Source organism: Arvicanthis niloticus, chromosome 3 (assembly GCF_011762505.2).
Source record: "Arvicanthis niloticus isolate mArvNil1 chromosome 3, mArvNil1.pat.X, whole genome shotgun sequence".
Taxonomy (NCBI): Eukaryota; Metazoa; Chordata; class Mammalia; order Rodentia; family Muridae; genus Arvicanthis; species Arvicanthis niloticus.
The window spans coordinates 128755808-128770727 of record NC_047660.1 but is presented as its reverse complement, the minus strand read 5'-3'; the positions used below and the strand labels follow the sequence as shown (position 1 = coordinate 128770727).

General features: G+C 37.2%; 1 protein-coding gene across 5 annotated transcripts in view; it reads left to right on the top strand.

Annotated features, from left to right (window-relative positions):
• Nucleotides 1–14920, top strand: part of Slc39a10 (solute carrier family 39 member 10) — a 119015-nt gene that overhangs the window by 90258 nt on the left and 13837 nt on the right. For all 5 annotated transcript variants that reach the window (XM_034497790.2, XM_076931915.1, XM_076931914.1 and 2 more), the window contains 3 exons: nt 1290–1497; nt 7529–7698; nt 8755–8943. In XM_034497790.2, the coding sequence (XP_034353681.1) occupies nt 1290–1497; nt 7529–7698; nt 8755–8943 (567 nt within the window). The remainder of the gene's footprint in view (nt 1–1289; nt 1498–7528; nt 7699–8754; nt 8944–14920) is intronic.

Genomic DNA, 14920 nt, shown 5'->3' with positions numbered 1-14920 from the left:
TTTTGTTATGTGTACCAATACTATTTTTTTATTCTGATTTCTTTAACAATCTCATTAAAATTTAGAAATGTTTGTTTTGTGTATGTCTCTATGAATAGTAAGCAGCACTATCCACCGTGGGAAGTAGATATGTCTTGTTTATGGTAATGCTTACAGTTAGTGTGCATGTGAGTAAAATCAGACCGTTTCTTCTCTGGCTAAGTCATCAGATACTTGTTTCCAGCAGTCATAAGCAGTGGTTTTAACAATAAAATATATTAAAATCTTAGCGAGATTTTCAAGTGTACCTTTATCATTGTAGATAAGATTGTATAAGATCTACCCTTCCCTAGTTGAAAATGGTATGCACATTTACTGTGGGTCTCAGACCCCAAGGTCTGCATTGTCAGTCCATGCTCTCATCTTCACAGCTCTGATGCCCTGATACCCAGGAGACTTTGTTTACAGCATTCAGGAGGGTGGTACCTCACCGCTACCAAGACCTGAGTAGGTTTTGGTTTTGTGTTTATGGTTATTTTGAGCTATTGATAAAATGAGGTACTATGTCAGTACAGAAGCATGCAACCAGACTGAGTAAATACAAGAGGAAAAGAGAGGATCCAGTTCTATATCTTAATGTAAGACATTAGTGTTTACTTCATGGTAGATCCAAACTTGGGTAATTTCTTTCTGCTTTGGTTTTTTTTTTTTTTTCCTGTTTTTCTTTTTGTGCCAGTATCAAACCCAAGACCTGGCAGTGAGGACAGCCCCAGTTCATGTTATTTCTCATCTTGATTTCCCACAGTTCACATTGGGATAGAATTTATTGATACTGTGTTTTATCTTTTGGAGTGTGTGTGTGTGTGTGTATGTTTAATGGATCGATGTTACTAGTTTGTTGTTATGATGATCAAACTCATTGAACTAAAATGTGCCCCAGCATTCAATATAACATTCTTCTGGAATGCCTTTGGCAGGAAAAAATATCTGTGCTAATGGGTTTGAGTCACTAATACTGCAATTTGGTAGGGGAGAGCTCTTCTGATCCTGTATGAATCTTGGGAACAGGATGGAGTGATCTTTTATGTGTTGGAATAGGAAAAAGATCTCTAGAAATTCTTGAGTAATCTAGTATAATATCTCCCTATTTTAATTTTTTGCATAAATTCCTATGGAAAGCATGATTCTTATGTATTTGTATTGCAGTAATTTTCAAGTGATATTTAAAATTTTTTAATTGTACAATAACATTTTCTGCATAATCTTAAAAACATGCTTATACTCAATTTGTTTTATCCATTTCCTTGCAGTGTTTGAATGTCACTCAGTTGTTAAAACACTTTGGTCTTGGTCCCAACTCTCCCATCTCACCTGATTTATTCACATACCTTTGCCCTGCATTGCTGTATCAGATCGACAGCAGACTTTGTATTGAACATTTTGACAAACTTTTAGTTGAAGATTTAAATAAGGATAAAACTCTGGCTCCTGAAGATAAGTCAAATATAGGAGCATCAGGTAAGAAAGACTTTTTTTTTCTTCCTTAAGATAGTACTTTTACTGTCTCTTAAATCAGAGATTACAAAGAAATATTTGTTTCATTTCAGTGTCAGATTTTAATGTTGTATTCAGATTTAGATACATATAAGATATTGGAGGAAGCCAAGAGGCTTATTAGTATTTTGATTATGTTTCTTCTGGCCCTATGGAGGAGTGTTTTGTTGAGAACAGAGAAAAAGATTAAAAAGAAAATAGAAATCTTTTTGACAAGCAGTCAAAATGGGACCTCGGATTAAAGTTATTTTACATTACATTATTTAATCTTTAGCAGGGTTCAGGCTTCATCAAAAGCAAAGATGATTTGTATTTTAAAGAAGTAAAATGGTAAGCTAGACGCTAAAGGATGGGGTGTCTCAGGCATATGAACTTCGTCCTGGTTACTCTTCCCCATGTCAGTTGGATGACACCAATACTGTTTTCAGATTGGTTCTAAGCTGGGCTGGCTGCTCTTTCTCATTGTATCCAGTTGTCCAGACACCCCCACTGTGATATTCACATGGCTTCTGACATGACCTTTTCAAACCGTTTCCACCATGTGAAAATGTGTAGCTCTCTTGGATCTGAACCACTTCCATTCTTTGGTAGAAGTTAGAACGTTTTTTTGTTTCCCTCTGATTTTCTTCTTTCCCTCTTTGCTTCTCTGTAGCCAGGAGTCTAATCATATATATATATACATATATATCTGACTCCATGCACTCTGTTATAAACTTTGCTTGTAGTCATCTAGTTTTGATTTTCCTTCTGATCGTTGAAGAGCTTCATTACCTTTTTGCCTGTGTTCCTGCCCCTTGCAAGACATCTCTAGCACTTAAACTAGATTGATATTCCAAAACCTAAGTGAGCTCCTCCAGCATAGAAACGGTTTGCTTGTGTTTACTTGTGATGGCTAACTTTGCATTAATACTTCAGTTTATTTACATTACAAACACATATTCCAGGCATCCTTCTAAGTCAATTAATGTACTCCTCCAACAATCCTGTGAGGCAGATTATTCCTCCCAGCATCTCAGGGGGTGCCAGGCTTCACCCTGTATAATTAACATACTTTGGTATTTACATGTCAAATGTTTTATATGCTTTTTTTTCCCCATTAAATTTCAGTAACAATTCTGAAAGAGAAATTTTGTGATTCTTATTTTTAATTTTGTATGTGTGGTTTCTTTTTACCTAGAGACCAAGCCAGAGGGATGTTAAGTAACTTGCCCACAATTCATAGACTTGATGAGTAACAGTTCACAAACATTAAGGTTTGCCTGATAAAACTTGTAGGCAGCTCATCCCTATACTGTTCCCTTCTGAACTTAGCTGAACCTGAATTAACTCTTTGATGTTTGCCATGTCTTTACACTATTTAATGATGTTCCATTGCAACTCTGATACTTTTTCTTTTTTCTCATGCAAACTGTGCCGTATGGTCTCAAGGTTAGAACTTGGTTTTGCTTTGGGCTCAGGCTTTCTGTACCTCTCATGTACTTTCTGCCTTTGCATCCAAATCCCTATATTTCTCTTCTCAACTTAATATGCTTAGCAGACAGCTGATGATGCTGTTTTTCTTTCATTCTGCACTACCATCTGTGTTTCTTCAGAGATTCAGCTCAGGTGTTAGACTCTGAGTTAACTTACTGTTCATCTATAGCTTAACCAAGCCCCTAATAGTAGAGATTTGGGGTAATCTTAATAATTAGATTCATATGTTTTTCTTGGGCCTTAGTTACTTAAAGGTAGTGACTAAACCTTTTATCTCTACATATAAAAGAGAGCTTTGAATGAGGAACAAGCATTCATGCTGATTGAATGAGTAAATTGTTTAATATTAGCCTACATGCTTTCTGTTATATTCTAGGAAGATACTTATTTAAAATTCATCCTTGAAGATCATTAAATATATAATCAGAACAATAAACTGTTGTAAAAATTGGAATTTCTGTAAGCCACTTAACCATGTGCAAAGCCACAGTGGTATTACTGAAAGTTGAGAATAATGAACAAAGTTCAGATTGAAGTACCCAAGGTGCTCTGACCCTAGGCGATAGTAATGGAAGTTTATAAAAATACTGTTTATTGATATGGATAAAAATTGAATTCTAGCATGGTGAAGGACAGAATTATTTAACATTTTATTTCATAGTGATGAAGTAGACACATTTAGGAGTATCTGGTTCTTGCTTGTCAGAATTTTATTTGGGATACAAATAGTTTTTACATCTTCAAATACTGCAAATAAAAGGAAATATTCTCTTAACAAGGCAGGTCAGTCTTCTCAGTGCCTGAATTTCTATTATTGGATATTTTTTTCCAATGAGAAAATAACCCTAGACTAGATAAATTAATTAGGTTATCCCCCCCCCCTTCCCTTCTCCTTCTTGCTCCAGTCCTGCTTTACTCTGGTCCCCTGATCTCTCTGGCCCCCACTTACTCATGAGGGCATCAGATCTCATTACGGATATCGTTGTGAGTTACCATGTGGTTGCTGGGATTTGAACTCATGACCTTTGGAAGACCAGTCAGTGCTCTTAACCACTGAGCCATCTCACTAGCCCTAGATAAATTAATTATAATTGACTACAGTTATTGGACCTCAGTATGTATTAAACATTTATACAAAAAAATTATATTCATTCATTCACTCACTCAGTCTTGAGTTGAATTGTGGTTCACTGTTATCCAGGCTTGCCTAGAACTTGGGCTCAAGTAATTTCTGCTTCAGCCTCCTATGTAGCTGTGACCACATGTTGATTTATTAGCTTCTCAAGATAGGTACTTTCTGATGTATCAGTTTTGTGAGGCGTAGGGTAGTGCTCTGCTCTTCTTTGTGAGCTGTAGATTCTCCTGTAGTGTTGATAGTCCTGATCCCTACTCTCTACTGCTACATGTGGTTCCTGCTCCTTATTGAATTCAATCTTAATGCTTTATTAGAATGTGAATGAGAGCAAAGTGAGGTGGTGGATACAGTTATATGTAATAGCATATTGACAGGCTTGTAGACCTAAAAGAAAGTTGTAAAAACGTATTGGTATAACTGTGGCTTATAAGTGTTGATTAGTTGTCGAGAAAATATACTCAAGAATGGTCGTAAGAACTAGATGTAAGAACTCACATGCCCTGCAGTCAAAGAACTTAGAAATCAGAGACAGGAGACTGAATCCAAAGCCAGCCTGCTCTATATAGTGAGACACTGTCTCTAGGAGTGAAGAGGAAAGGAAACCCCTTATCCCGTCTTCACCCAGGTAGGAAGAGTAGAGATAGTGTGTCTACAATTGGATTTGAATGTTCATTGTGGTATAATATAATCTGTCATCTTTCTTGGCCTCTCACATATTATTCTTTGTAGATGAGAGACTGTACTCACCAGCACAAAAGGGGAGTCAGAAATTAAACTTAATTGAAGATAAAATGTACTTTTTCTGTATAGGGAAAAATGGAAAGTAACAAGTTTGCTTTCTGTGAAGTTAAAACCAATAGTGTTTTTATTTTGAAGGAGCCTAAAAAATATTCCAGTTCATTGTTTTCATGTCAGTTGTGTATTAGGGCTTTTTAAATAGCATTGTCTCTGTTATAATATTGCCATAATCTATAGATTGAAATAAAGCTGTTGACAGGTATGTAACAGGTAATACAGGAAGTTACGGCTTATTCAATTTGAAATCCTTGGAGGAAATTTTTTGAAAACAAGTTTGTTACAAATAGTGAGTATTGATTAGTTGTTTGCAGGTGGTTTTTAGCATTGTCAGAAATGCAGCTTGAATTAATTATGTCCTGATAGATGTTAATAATTGTTAGAGAGAATGCCCCACTAGTAATTATTTTTAATGACTGCTGCACCATCAAGAAAGGTTAACTTGTTTTATATAAATCTCCCATAGTGACTCAGCTACTACCTCATTAACTTTGTTCAAAGACTGCTGTAAACCAAATACCCTGAATAGTGTGCATGGTAGAAACCGTTTGTTTCACTAGATTGGCTCATTTAGTCATAGAGTTGACCCTAGCTTAATTACCAAGGGGGCTGTGGGTAGGCTGCTAAGCATTTTCTGCCAATTAAAATGCTGAAACAGTGTAGAAAACTGCCGTCTCGCACATGCTTTGCACCAAGTTAATTAGAAAGTTTCCACAGATGAGCGCTTCTTTTTAAAAGAATGCATTTTCTCTCCTGGTAATGAGGAAAGGAGTTGGTGAATAACTAAGCTTGAAGACCTTTAAGGTTTCTAGCAACCTAATTTGTGGAATAAGTGAAGCTTGCTTTAGACAGTTAGCTCTTTTTATTACATATGGTATCTTGAGTACAAATAAAGAAAACATTTGCTAGTTGTATTTAATAGTTTGCATATTGCTTTGCTAGGTATGAGTTTTCTAAAAGATACCTTTCCAGCTGTGTTATACTTTGTTTTATGCCAAATAAATTGTGATTAGAAAAGCACAGCAATTTGATTAGAAATTGGAAAATTTTGCATTGCTTTTTTTCCTCTGGTGTATTTAGAAAATTAGGAGCTTACATAAGCTAAAAATCAGTCAACAACCTGGAAAAGGGTATTTCTAAATACAATATTTTCAAAACTAAACATGGGTTTATTTTCCTTAAAAAAATATAAACTAAATATAGGTTTATTTTCCTTAAAAAGGATTAAGTTGCTAGAACAATTTTTGCTCAAATTTATAGTAGTAGAGAACTGAGATTATTTTTTTTGAAAAATTACTAGTAAGCAATTGAAAGAAGAAGTTTCTTAGCACCACATGTACAGGAGTACCTGTGCTGGTTCTCAGATGAAACAGTTGTCATGGGGTATTGTCAACTATAGAAGATGTCTAGGTGTTTCTGAGTTGTTTGTTTGTTTGTTTGTTTTAATGTGTATGTCTGTCCCCTGGGATCTTGTACTTCTGGGGCAAATCCCCAGCTCCCGTGTATAATTTTGACTTTTTAAGATAGCTAATTTCGTGTTAGATTTTTTACCACAAATTTTCAAAGTTAAGCCAATAAAATGGGAAATTTTTTCTTCCCTTTTTAGTGTTAAAATAAAATACAATTTGATCTTAGGTATTATTAAATGTACAACACAGTGTTATCAAATAGACTCATAACAGTACATCTGCAGCTAATTCTACAACTCTTCATTTTGCAGAACTGAAACTTTATTCTCATTCAGCCATAGTTTTTCATTCCTCCCACCATCCAGCCTCTAGAAACACTGTGTCTGTACTTTGCTAAGTACGATGAGGCCAGTGTAATGACCCCATAATCAAGCCAGACAAAGACCCTATGTGAATTAGAGCCCAGTGTTCCTTACAAACATACATGAAAAGTTTCTCAACAGTATACCAAAGACCAACCTTCAAAGTTTCTGATGAGAAACTTTGCTGCTATCCCCACTGGGGTGCCCTTGTGTGTGATGGATGACTTGTTTCATCTTGTAACTTTTAATGTTTCTGTTTGTTTCTCAAGAGTTTGAGTATGTTATGCCTTGGTGTGGACTGGAGTCTCTCCTAAAGTTCATCTCCCGTCTTTCTTTTCCTTTGTGATGTTTTTAGCCATGCTTCTGCACATACTCTTGCTGCTTCTGGAGCTCTAGTATACATGCCAGTCACTGTGATGCTGGCGCACAGGCCCCTTTCAGGTTGTGCTCACTTTTGGTCAGCCTGTTCTCTTTCTATTACTCCCACTCAGTTACACTTCCAGGTTTGCTGCTTGTTCTGCCTCCTCAAGCCTGCCTTCGGATCCTAGTAGCAGGTTTTCACTTGGTTTATTATTATACTTCACTGGCTTCAGGGTTTCTTTTGTATTTTATTTAGGTTTTCTGTCTCTTTATTTCCATTTTGTTTATATATTGTTGGCTGTATATCATGTTTTTGTGTTGCTTTGAAGCACAGTGATGTCATAAGCTTTCTCATATGCAGTCTGGATAAGATGGTGTGTCTCCTTGACTCACTTATCTCCTGTTTGTTTTTTAGAGCTTTCCTTTTGTGCTGTCGACTAATGCTGACTGTTTCCCTACAGCGTGGATCTGTGGCATCATTTCTATCACCGTCATTAGTCTACTTTCCTTGCTGGGTGTGATTTTGGTTCCCATCATCAACCAAGGATGCTTCAAATTCCTTCTCACATTTCTTGTTGCGCTAGCTGTAGGAACAATGAGTGGAGACGCCCTTCTGCATCTACTGCCTCATGTAAGAAATCCTTTTAATCTGCCAAAAGTTACACATTTGTGCTACTGGTGTTCACTTTCCTTGGGTAGCACGCCATAGTAGTGTTGCTCCATACACCGTATTTGTACACCAGTTTGTGAAATTATATGTTCTTATAGATTGAAGTTTGTTTTTCTCATTTTTGCAGTTTTAATTGAAGTATTTTTAAATAAATTGACTCATTGTGTTTTAAATGGGACGAGGAGTGAAAGATCATCTGATCTTTCTATACATTAAGAAAACTGTTAGGAGAAATGCATATGGATGTTATATCGGTTGTGCATATAGCCAGGAGAATACAGTGGTGAACTGCTTTGAATCAGCTGGTGGTTTGTTTTATTTTTACTAAATATTTGTGATTTAGGTGGTATTAATTTATGTTTACAAAGGACTCTTTTTTGTTATTTATTTTGGGTTCATTCACTCACTAGTATTTTTCTTACCCTTAGAGGCATTTGTTTATAATGAAGTATGATAATTTCCAGGTAATAAGCCAAGGAAATTAACTGGAAGACAACTTTATATGTTATCAGTGAAGCATTTTGAGATTTAAAAAGATCTGAAACCTTGGTCTCATAGAAGGTGAAACTAGAGGAAGGTGAAGGACAAGAGAAAGGCTGGGTGAGGTTGAGTTGTCAGTGGTTCCTAAATTGCAGTTACGTGGGAGATGTAAGCTCTGCAGGTGAGGAGACTGGAGGTAAGGATAAAGTGAAGACAGGTGGGATATAGGTAGTGTGTGTGTGTGTGTGTGTGTGTGTGTGTGTGTGTGTGTGTGTGTGTACGTACGTGAAAGGACTCCAGAAGGTTTTTTTTTTTTTTTACCATAAAGAAAGGATAAATGTTTAAAGACTCTTAATATGACTTGAATGTAACAAAATAGTCAAGGAACCCAGTAAGTCTGTACAAGTTTTTACATACCAATTAGAAGCTTAAAATTAGATTAAAAATTTAAAATCTAGAGGATAATCTTTCTACGTCTATAAGATGTTATTGTCAAAATCTGAAGTAATTTCAGTTATTTTCTCCATTATCTATTAGTCTCAGGGTGGACATGACCATGGCCATCAGCATGCGCATGGACATGGCCATTCACATGGCCATGAATCTAAGAAGTTCTTGGAAGAATATGACGCTGTGTTGAAAGGACTTGTTGCACTAGGAGGCATTTACTTACTGTTCATCATCGAGCACTGCATTCGAATGTTTAAGCACTACAAGCAACAAAGAGTAAGTGCTGCTCACATGCTTGTCCACTTAGGTACAGATATGAATAAAAAGCACCTCTTTCTGAACACACTTTCTTAATTATGATGTTGGTGTGTAGTTCATCTCTATCCTGTATTTTCCCTGTCTCTGATCTTTGTCACTTTGTGTCATTACATTTACCTTGGCATTTATAATCAAGATACAGCAGTGTCTGAGATAGCTTGTGTTTCTTCATACCTAATGAGTTAAGCAGAATGGGAAAAGCTATTGACCCATTTTTAAATAGGAATATATAAATGAAAAAAGAAACAGGTCTCATCAGTCTATCTATAATGAATTTTTCACACAACACCTCCTTTATCAGAAATACTTCACTGGTAGTAGAAGTACCAGAGGGAAGAAAAGGTCAGAATAATAGGGCACACTCAGGAGACAGTAGAGACAATGACAGAGAGAAATAATGGAAGCAGTAATTCTTTTTTTTCTTATTTATTTATTTATTTATTTATTTTATATTTTATTTACATTTCAGATTTCATCCCCTTTCCCCGTTTCCCCTCCCTAGAAAGCCCTATCCCATTCCCCCTCCTTTTTGCTTTTATACATTTTTTAAAAATGTTAATCAAAGGCTTTATAAGTTTGGTAATGCTCAATCAGAAGTGTAACCCAATACCCAACCTAGATATATAAACTATCTTTGACTGGTGGAGACACGTGAACATCTGCCTCAATGCCCCCCCCCCCTTTTTCTCTCTTTCTCTCTCTCATCACCTAGCTTCACCCTTCCTGTTAAAATAAAACTTTTCTCTCAAAATGCAATTAGAGCATAGTTATTCCTAATTGTACCAGTGAGGTACAAGATAGTCCTAATACCCAGTCCATCATTTTGTTAACTAACCAGAACCTCTGTCATCTGTCCTAACTAAAGCACTTAGTTTTGAACATGGCTTTTTTCTTGGCTTTAGAGTGAATGTCAGCTGAAAACCGTCCACTCAGATCTGTTCTCTCAAAGTAAATAGCCAGGATTGGCTTTGAGACTATAGGTCTTCAACCTCGTCAGAAATCCAGAATGACTGAGTTAACTGAAATTATGGGAAGCACGAAGCATAGCTTCTAAAACTTACCCAATTTATAGAGACTGCTGAACACCTGGAAAGCCCCTATACTACCAAACGTTGGAGCATCAAATCTTCAGCCTTCTGGCCCAGAATCATCTGACAGACATTAGTGATGCAGAATTATTAAGGGCTGATTACTCTGTCTAGGCAGATATAATCAGTCGACTATTCTGCAAGTGTGTCCTTTTCTGGACAGTAATTTGTCTGTAGATGGGAAGAGGCAATTCTTGCCTAGTGGCTGTCTCCCCACAACTGGAGTAACTCCAAAGATGCTCAATTTCTTCTTAGAATCCACAACAGGAAGCTGTCAGGAGCAGACAGGTCTCTAATCAAAATGAACATTAATATAGAAATATTTGTAATGTCAATTCTATGGACTTCTGATGTTTTGAAAACCAACTATCCATGTAAGGTAACCTGGACTATTGTCTGTTAACTCCTCTCAGCTATTTCTAAATAAAATATGGAAAACACCCTAACAATAAACTCAGAGCCATGAATTTGCTATAGTCCCTTAACTCATAGGCTAAGAAGCAGTAATTCTTTAGTATTGATCTACCACTTGGAAGAACTTGGTTCAACAACCCTGATTTCATGCAGCTGTCTATGTCTGATATTTCACATATGAAAATATCCCCCAGAAAATTGGTTTAAAGCCCCTACCATTCTCTGTGGCTTAATTGTGTTCAGATTTATTCACATTGGTGTAAGCAACCTGTCACAGTCCATGTTAGTGACTTGTTTGAGGCAGTGACACATTTTTTATCTTGTTAATTCCAAATTTTCTTTCAAGTACTCTGGGCAGTCATAATTTTGCTTATTTGCATTTTTGTTTTTCAATAACACCCACAGTTTTGTGTGTATTATTTAAAAACAAAAGTGACTTGGAAAAGATCTGTGAACTGGGATCAGGGGAGTGATTCTAGTCTGTGCATGACATTCAGTATGTGACTGTCTTTGATCTTCATAATCTCCAGTTATTATCTAAACAAGACAAACATTTCTTAGCTTATTTTCATATCACATTTTAAACCATGTACTTAATTTTGATTGCTTATCTTTAAAGGAGTACTGATTAAGATGAGAATCCCAGAAAAATATTTTCTTTGGGTGCTAGAAGGAGCTGAAAAAGGAAAGGGGTTAAGAGAAAAGTGAAATAAATCCAATTATATAATAACATAATCTAATTACATATTATACCTGAAAGGCTATGCAAAGGATACAGTTATTTCTAAGAGATGGATGGACAGTAATTTGGTACTGAGGATGCCAAAGTAGGGCTGGCTGGAGGGTACCACTCATTGAGCTGTTGATGGAACCACTGCAGAGTAATGTAGAAGACAGGTAATGGGGGCTTGGGCCAGAAGGTGCTGATAGGAGTTGTTGGAGTAGTATTGGTAAGAGAGTCGGTACTGCTTGAAGTCAGTAGTGATTAGATGAAGTAAAGGAGAGTTGAAGACCAGGTCTCCTAAAAAGCCCCCGACTATCTCAGCAGATGCAGGAAAGGAATTTGGTAAAGTCACTATTTTTTATGATCAAATAGACAAACCTAGACAGTTTGAGTACAGAAGGCAAGTGCGCCTCAGCACTTCAGCAGGTGTTTGTGATAAACATGCAGCCAACATGATGCTGAGCTGGAAAAGCTGAGAGTGTATTTCTTTCCTGATTCAGACCAACAGTGTGGTACTAGAAATCTTAGTTATGGTAGTCTGAGAAGAGACAGTAATAACAGAAAGCATCCATGTAGGATGGAGGAATTCACAGTATTCCAATTTGCAGAAGACGTGATTCTGTTCACAGGAAAACCTAAACAATCTACTAAAAGACAAGCACAACTGATCGATGCAGTCAGTAAAGTCTCAGACTACAAAATGAGCCGACAAAATACTCCAAGAGCCTCCTGAGGCGGATACTATGCAGGAAATGCCGTTACTGTAGCTACCAGGTTGAGAGGGGAAATTAGAAAACACCTACTTTCAGAATTAATACTGCTAACATGTTCATAAAACCTAGACCAATCTGCAGATTCCATGCAGTACTCGTGGTGGTTAACGGCAGTCCTCATAGATCTAGAGAAAACATTTCTGAAATTCATGCGGGAGCAGAGACTCCGCAGTACTAAAACAGTCTGAAACAACAGGAACAAAGAAGCTGGAGGGCTCACAGTTATGACTTCAAGACAGGCTCCAGAGCTATAATAACCAAGAGGGCAGTAAGAGGCACTGGAAATCCTCAGGCGAAAGGTTGAAACTAGACACTCAGAAATCAGAGACCTGAGAGTATAAAACCGCTAGGAGAAAACAAGGGAAAGGTATTTTTCTAAACTGTGATTTTTTTTTTTTTAAGTGTGATGCCCAAAGTACAGGAAATAAAAGCAAAAATTGATCAACTGTGTCATAGTGAATGTAAAAGCCTCCCACCCAGCACAGGAAACAACCTACAGGATGTGAGAAAATACTGAAAACGATCATTTAATGGACTAATGTCCAGAATAAGCAACTCAAAAGCACTTAGCAACACAAACAAACAATCCAGCTGAAAAAACAGTGAGAATGGCAATATAAAGAACAATATAAAGATAACAAGTGCAGACCATGAGCAATAGAAAATCTTTGCATGCCATAGGAGAACATACAAAATATTCTAGCCATTATGCAAGCCGTCTGGAGGTTCCTCAGAAAGTTAAAAATAAACCCACCACATGATCCCACAATCCCAGTACTAGATATATTTCCAAAAGAAGTGAAGTTAGTGTTAAGGAAACGTCTGCAGTCCAGTGTTGTAGCATAATAGCTAGCAGTAGCCTAAACATTCCATGGTGAATGCAAAACAAAATTATAGAATATATGTACCACTGGATACTATTTATACATAAAACAGGTATGTTTTTGTATACACATTTTGTATACAAGGTGTGTGGGACTAGAAGTTGTTCAAGTTCATGCATAGTCGGTTGAAAATAGGCAGCAGTAATGCACCTTACCTTTTTAAAAGTTACAGGAGATCTTGCATATTCCTTCTAAAAAGAGATAGTGTTTGAGATGATAAGTAGGCTTAACTTGCTTTAGATAATCAGTGAATCCTTGGACCAAAACACAACTTAATATCCCATGGATATGTACTTTTTATTTTTTAAATTTCAATGTTAGAATGGGAAAATGATATGAACAGAAATTCTCAAGAAATATGAATTGCCAAGAAATACATGAAACAACAAACAACTTCATAAGCCTTAGAGTACAAGTGTAGTGCATGTTGGAATGTATGCTCAGTGTGTGAGGCCTGGGCTTAAGCTTCAGCACCACCAAGAAGAAAAAACTATTTAAAATGAGTTACCATCTCACCCAGTCACATGGCTATAGTCAGTATAGTGATCTTGCGGAAACAATGTAGTGTGAGAAGGATTCTTCCAGTGTTTGTGCAGTGTAACTGCTATGGTTACAGTGGAGAGGGGAGAAGATTCCTCCACAAACTAAAAGCAAATGTACCATATAACCAGCTCCCCTACTTCTTAGTATGTCTAAAGGACATGAAACCAGCTAAAAACCAGTACCTGCCTGTCATACATATTGCTGCATGACTCACAGTAACTATAATAAGGGATCAGCCCTCATGAATTGAGAAGTAGCTGGTATAGATACAGAAAAGAACATTTTTGTCCACAAAGGAAAGTGAAATTTTATCAAGATAGATGGGACTTGCAGATACGGTAAATTAAATGAGCCAAACCCAGAAAGACAAATACTGCAGGTTCTCGTGTATTGACACTGACTGTCACCTGCATGTAGAATAGTAATTTCCAATGGTTGGGAAGCCAGGAAAGTTAACCAAATCTACAATTCAGAAAGAATAAGTTTCCATGCTTCTGGAACCTAGTGACAACTGTAGTTCAGAGTGATGTAGTCTATAGATGATGAAGCTCCTGAAAGAAGATATAAAGGCTTTCAATAGTAAATGATAAAGAAGAGGGAATATTAATTACCCTGCTTTGGTCAGTACATACCAAACTGAACCCCACTGATAGGCATCACTGGGTTTCAAAAGGAAAGGTTGCTCATATACATAACTAAAGTAGAACAAAGTACTAGGAAGGTGTGGCAGTCAGTAAAGTGCTCGCCATGCAAGCAGGAGCCACCTTCAGTCTCCACAACCCACACAAGCTGGGCATGGTGGTACACACCTGTAATCCACCAGGCTAGCCTGAAGTTCCAGCCCAGCTGTCAGGAAAAGAAAAATATTGGGTTGATACTCCTGAGGAACAAGACCTGAGACGGACTTCTGGCTTCTGCAGATAGGCACTCACGTGCTCACCCATGTGAACACACCTACACATGTGTGTCTACATACACAAAAGAAGAGAAAAAAAACCATGAATACAGTAAAATCTATATTACATAGTATGCTGCATTCTGTTGGTCAAGGCCAGCCTAAATTCTAGGCCCTGGGATAGACCCATATTTTTATAGATACAGCAGGGAACTCACATAGGAAGAGAGGAATCAGATAGATAGTGCTTATCTTTGGAGACTGCTTCAGGCCCAGATAGCCAAACAAACATACACACAGCAGTTCGAATGATCACATGCCTGCCTTGTAGTTTATGTCCTAGAAACCATCCTGAAAGGGCCCATGGCCAGGCAGGAAGCACTCCCCGAGAGCACAGATGCTTCTTTAAATCATTGTTAGAGGAAAGCAGAAACTTCAGTGGAAAGAGTTTTTAGAATTGGTAGTTACAGTGGCAAAACCATGTAGTAAAAAGCCACATTGCTAAGTCAGGATAGAAGGAGTCAAGCCTAACCGTTCATGCGTGCAGCAGTTAGTACCTCAAGCATTTGAGTATTGATTCATTCCGGCGTCTGCTTACACAGTCAGAAGAGAGA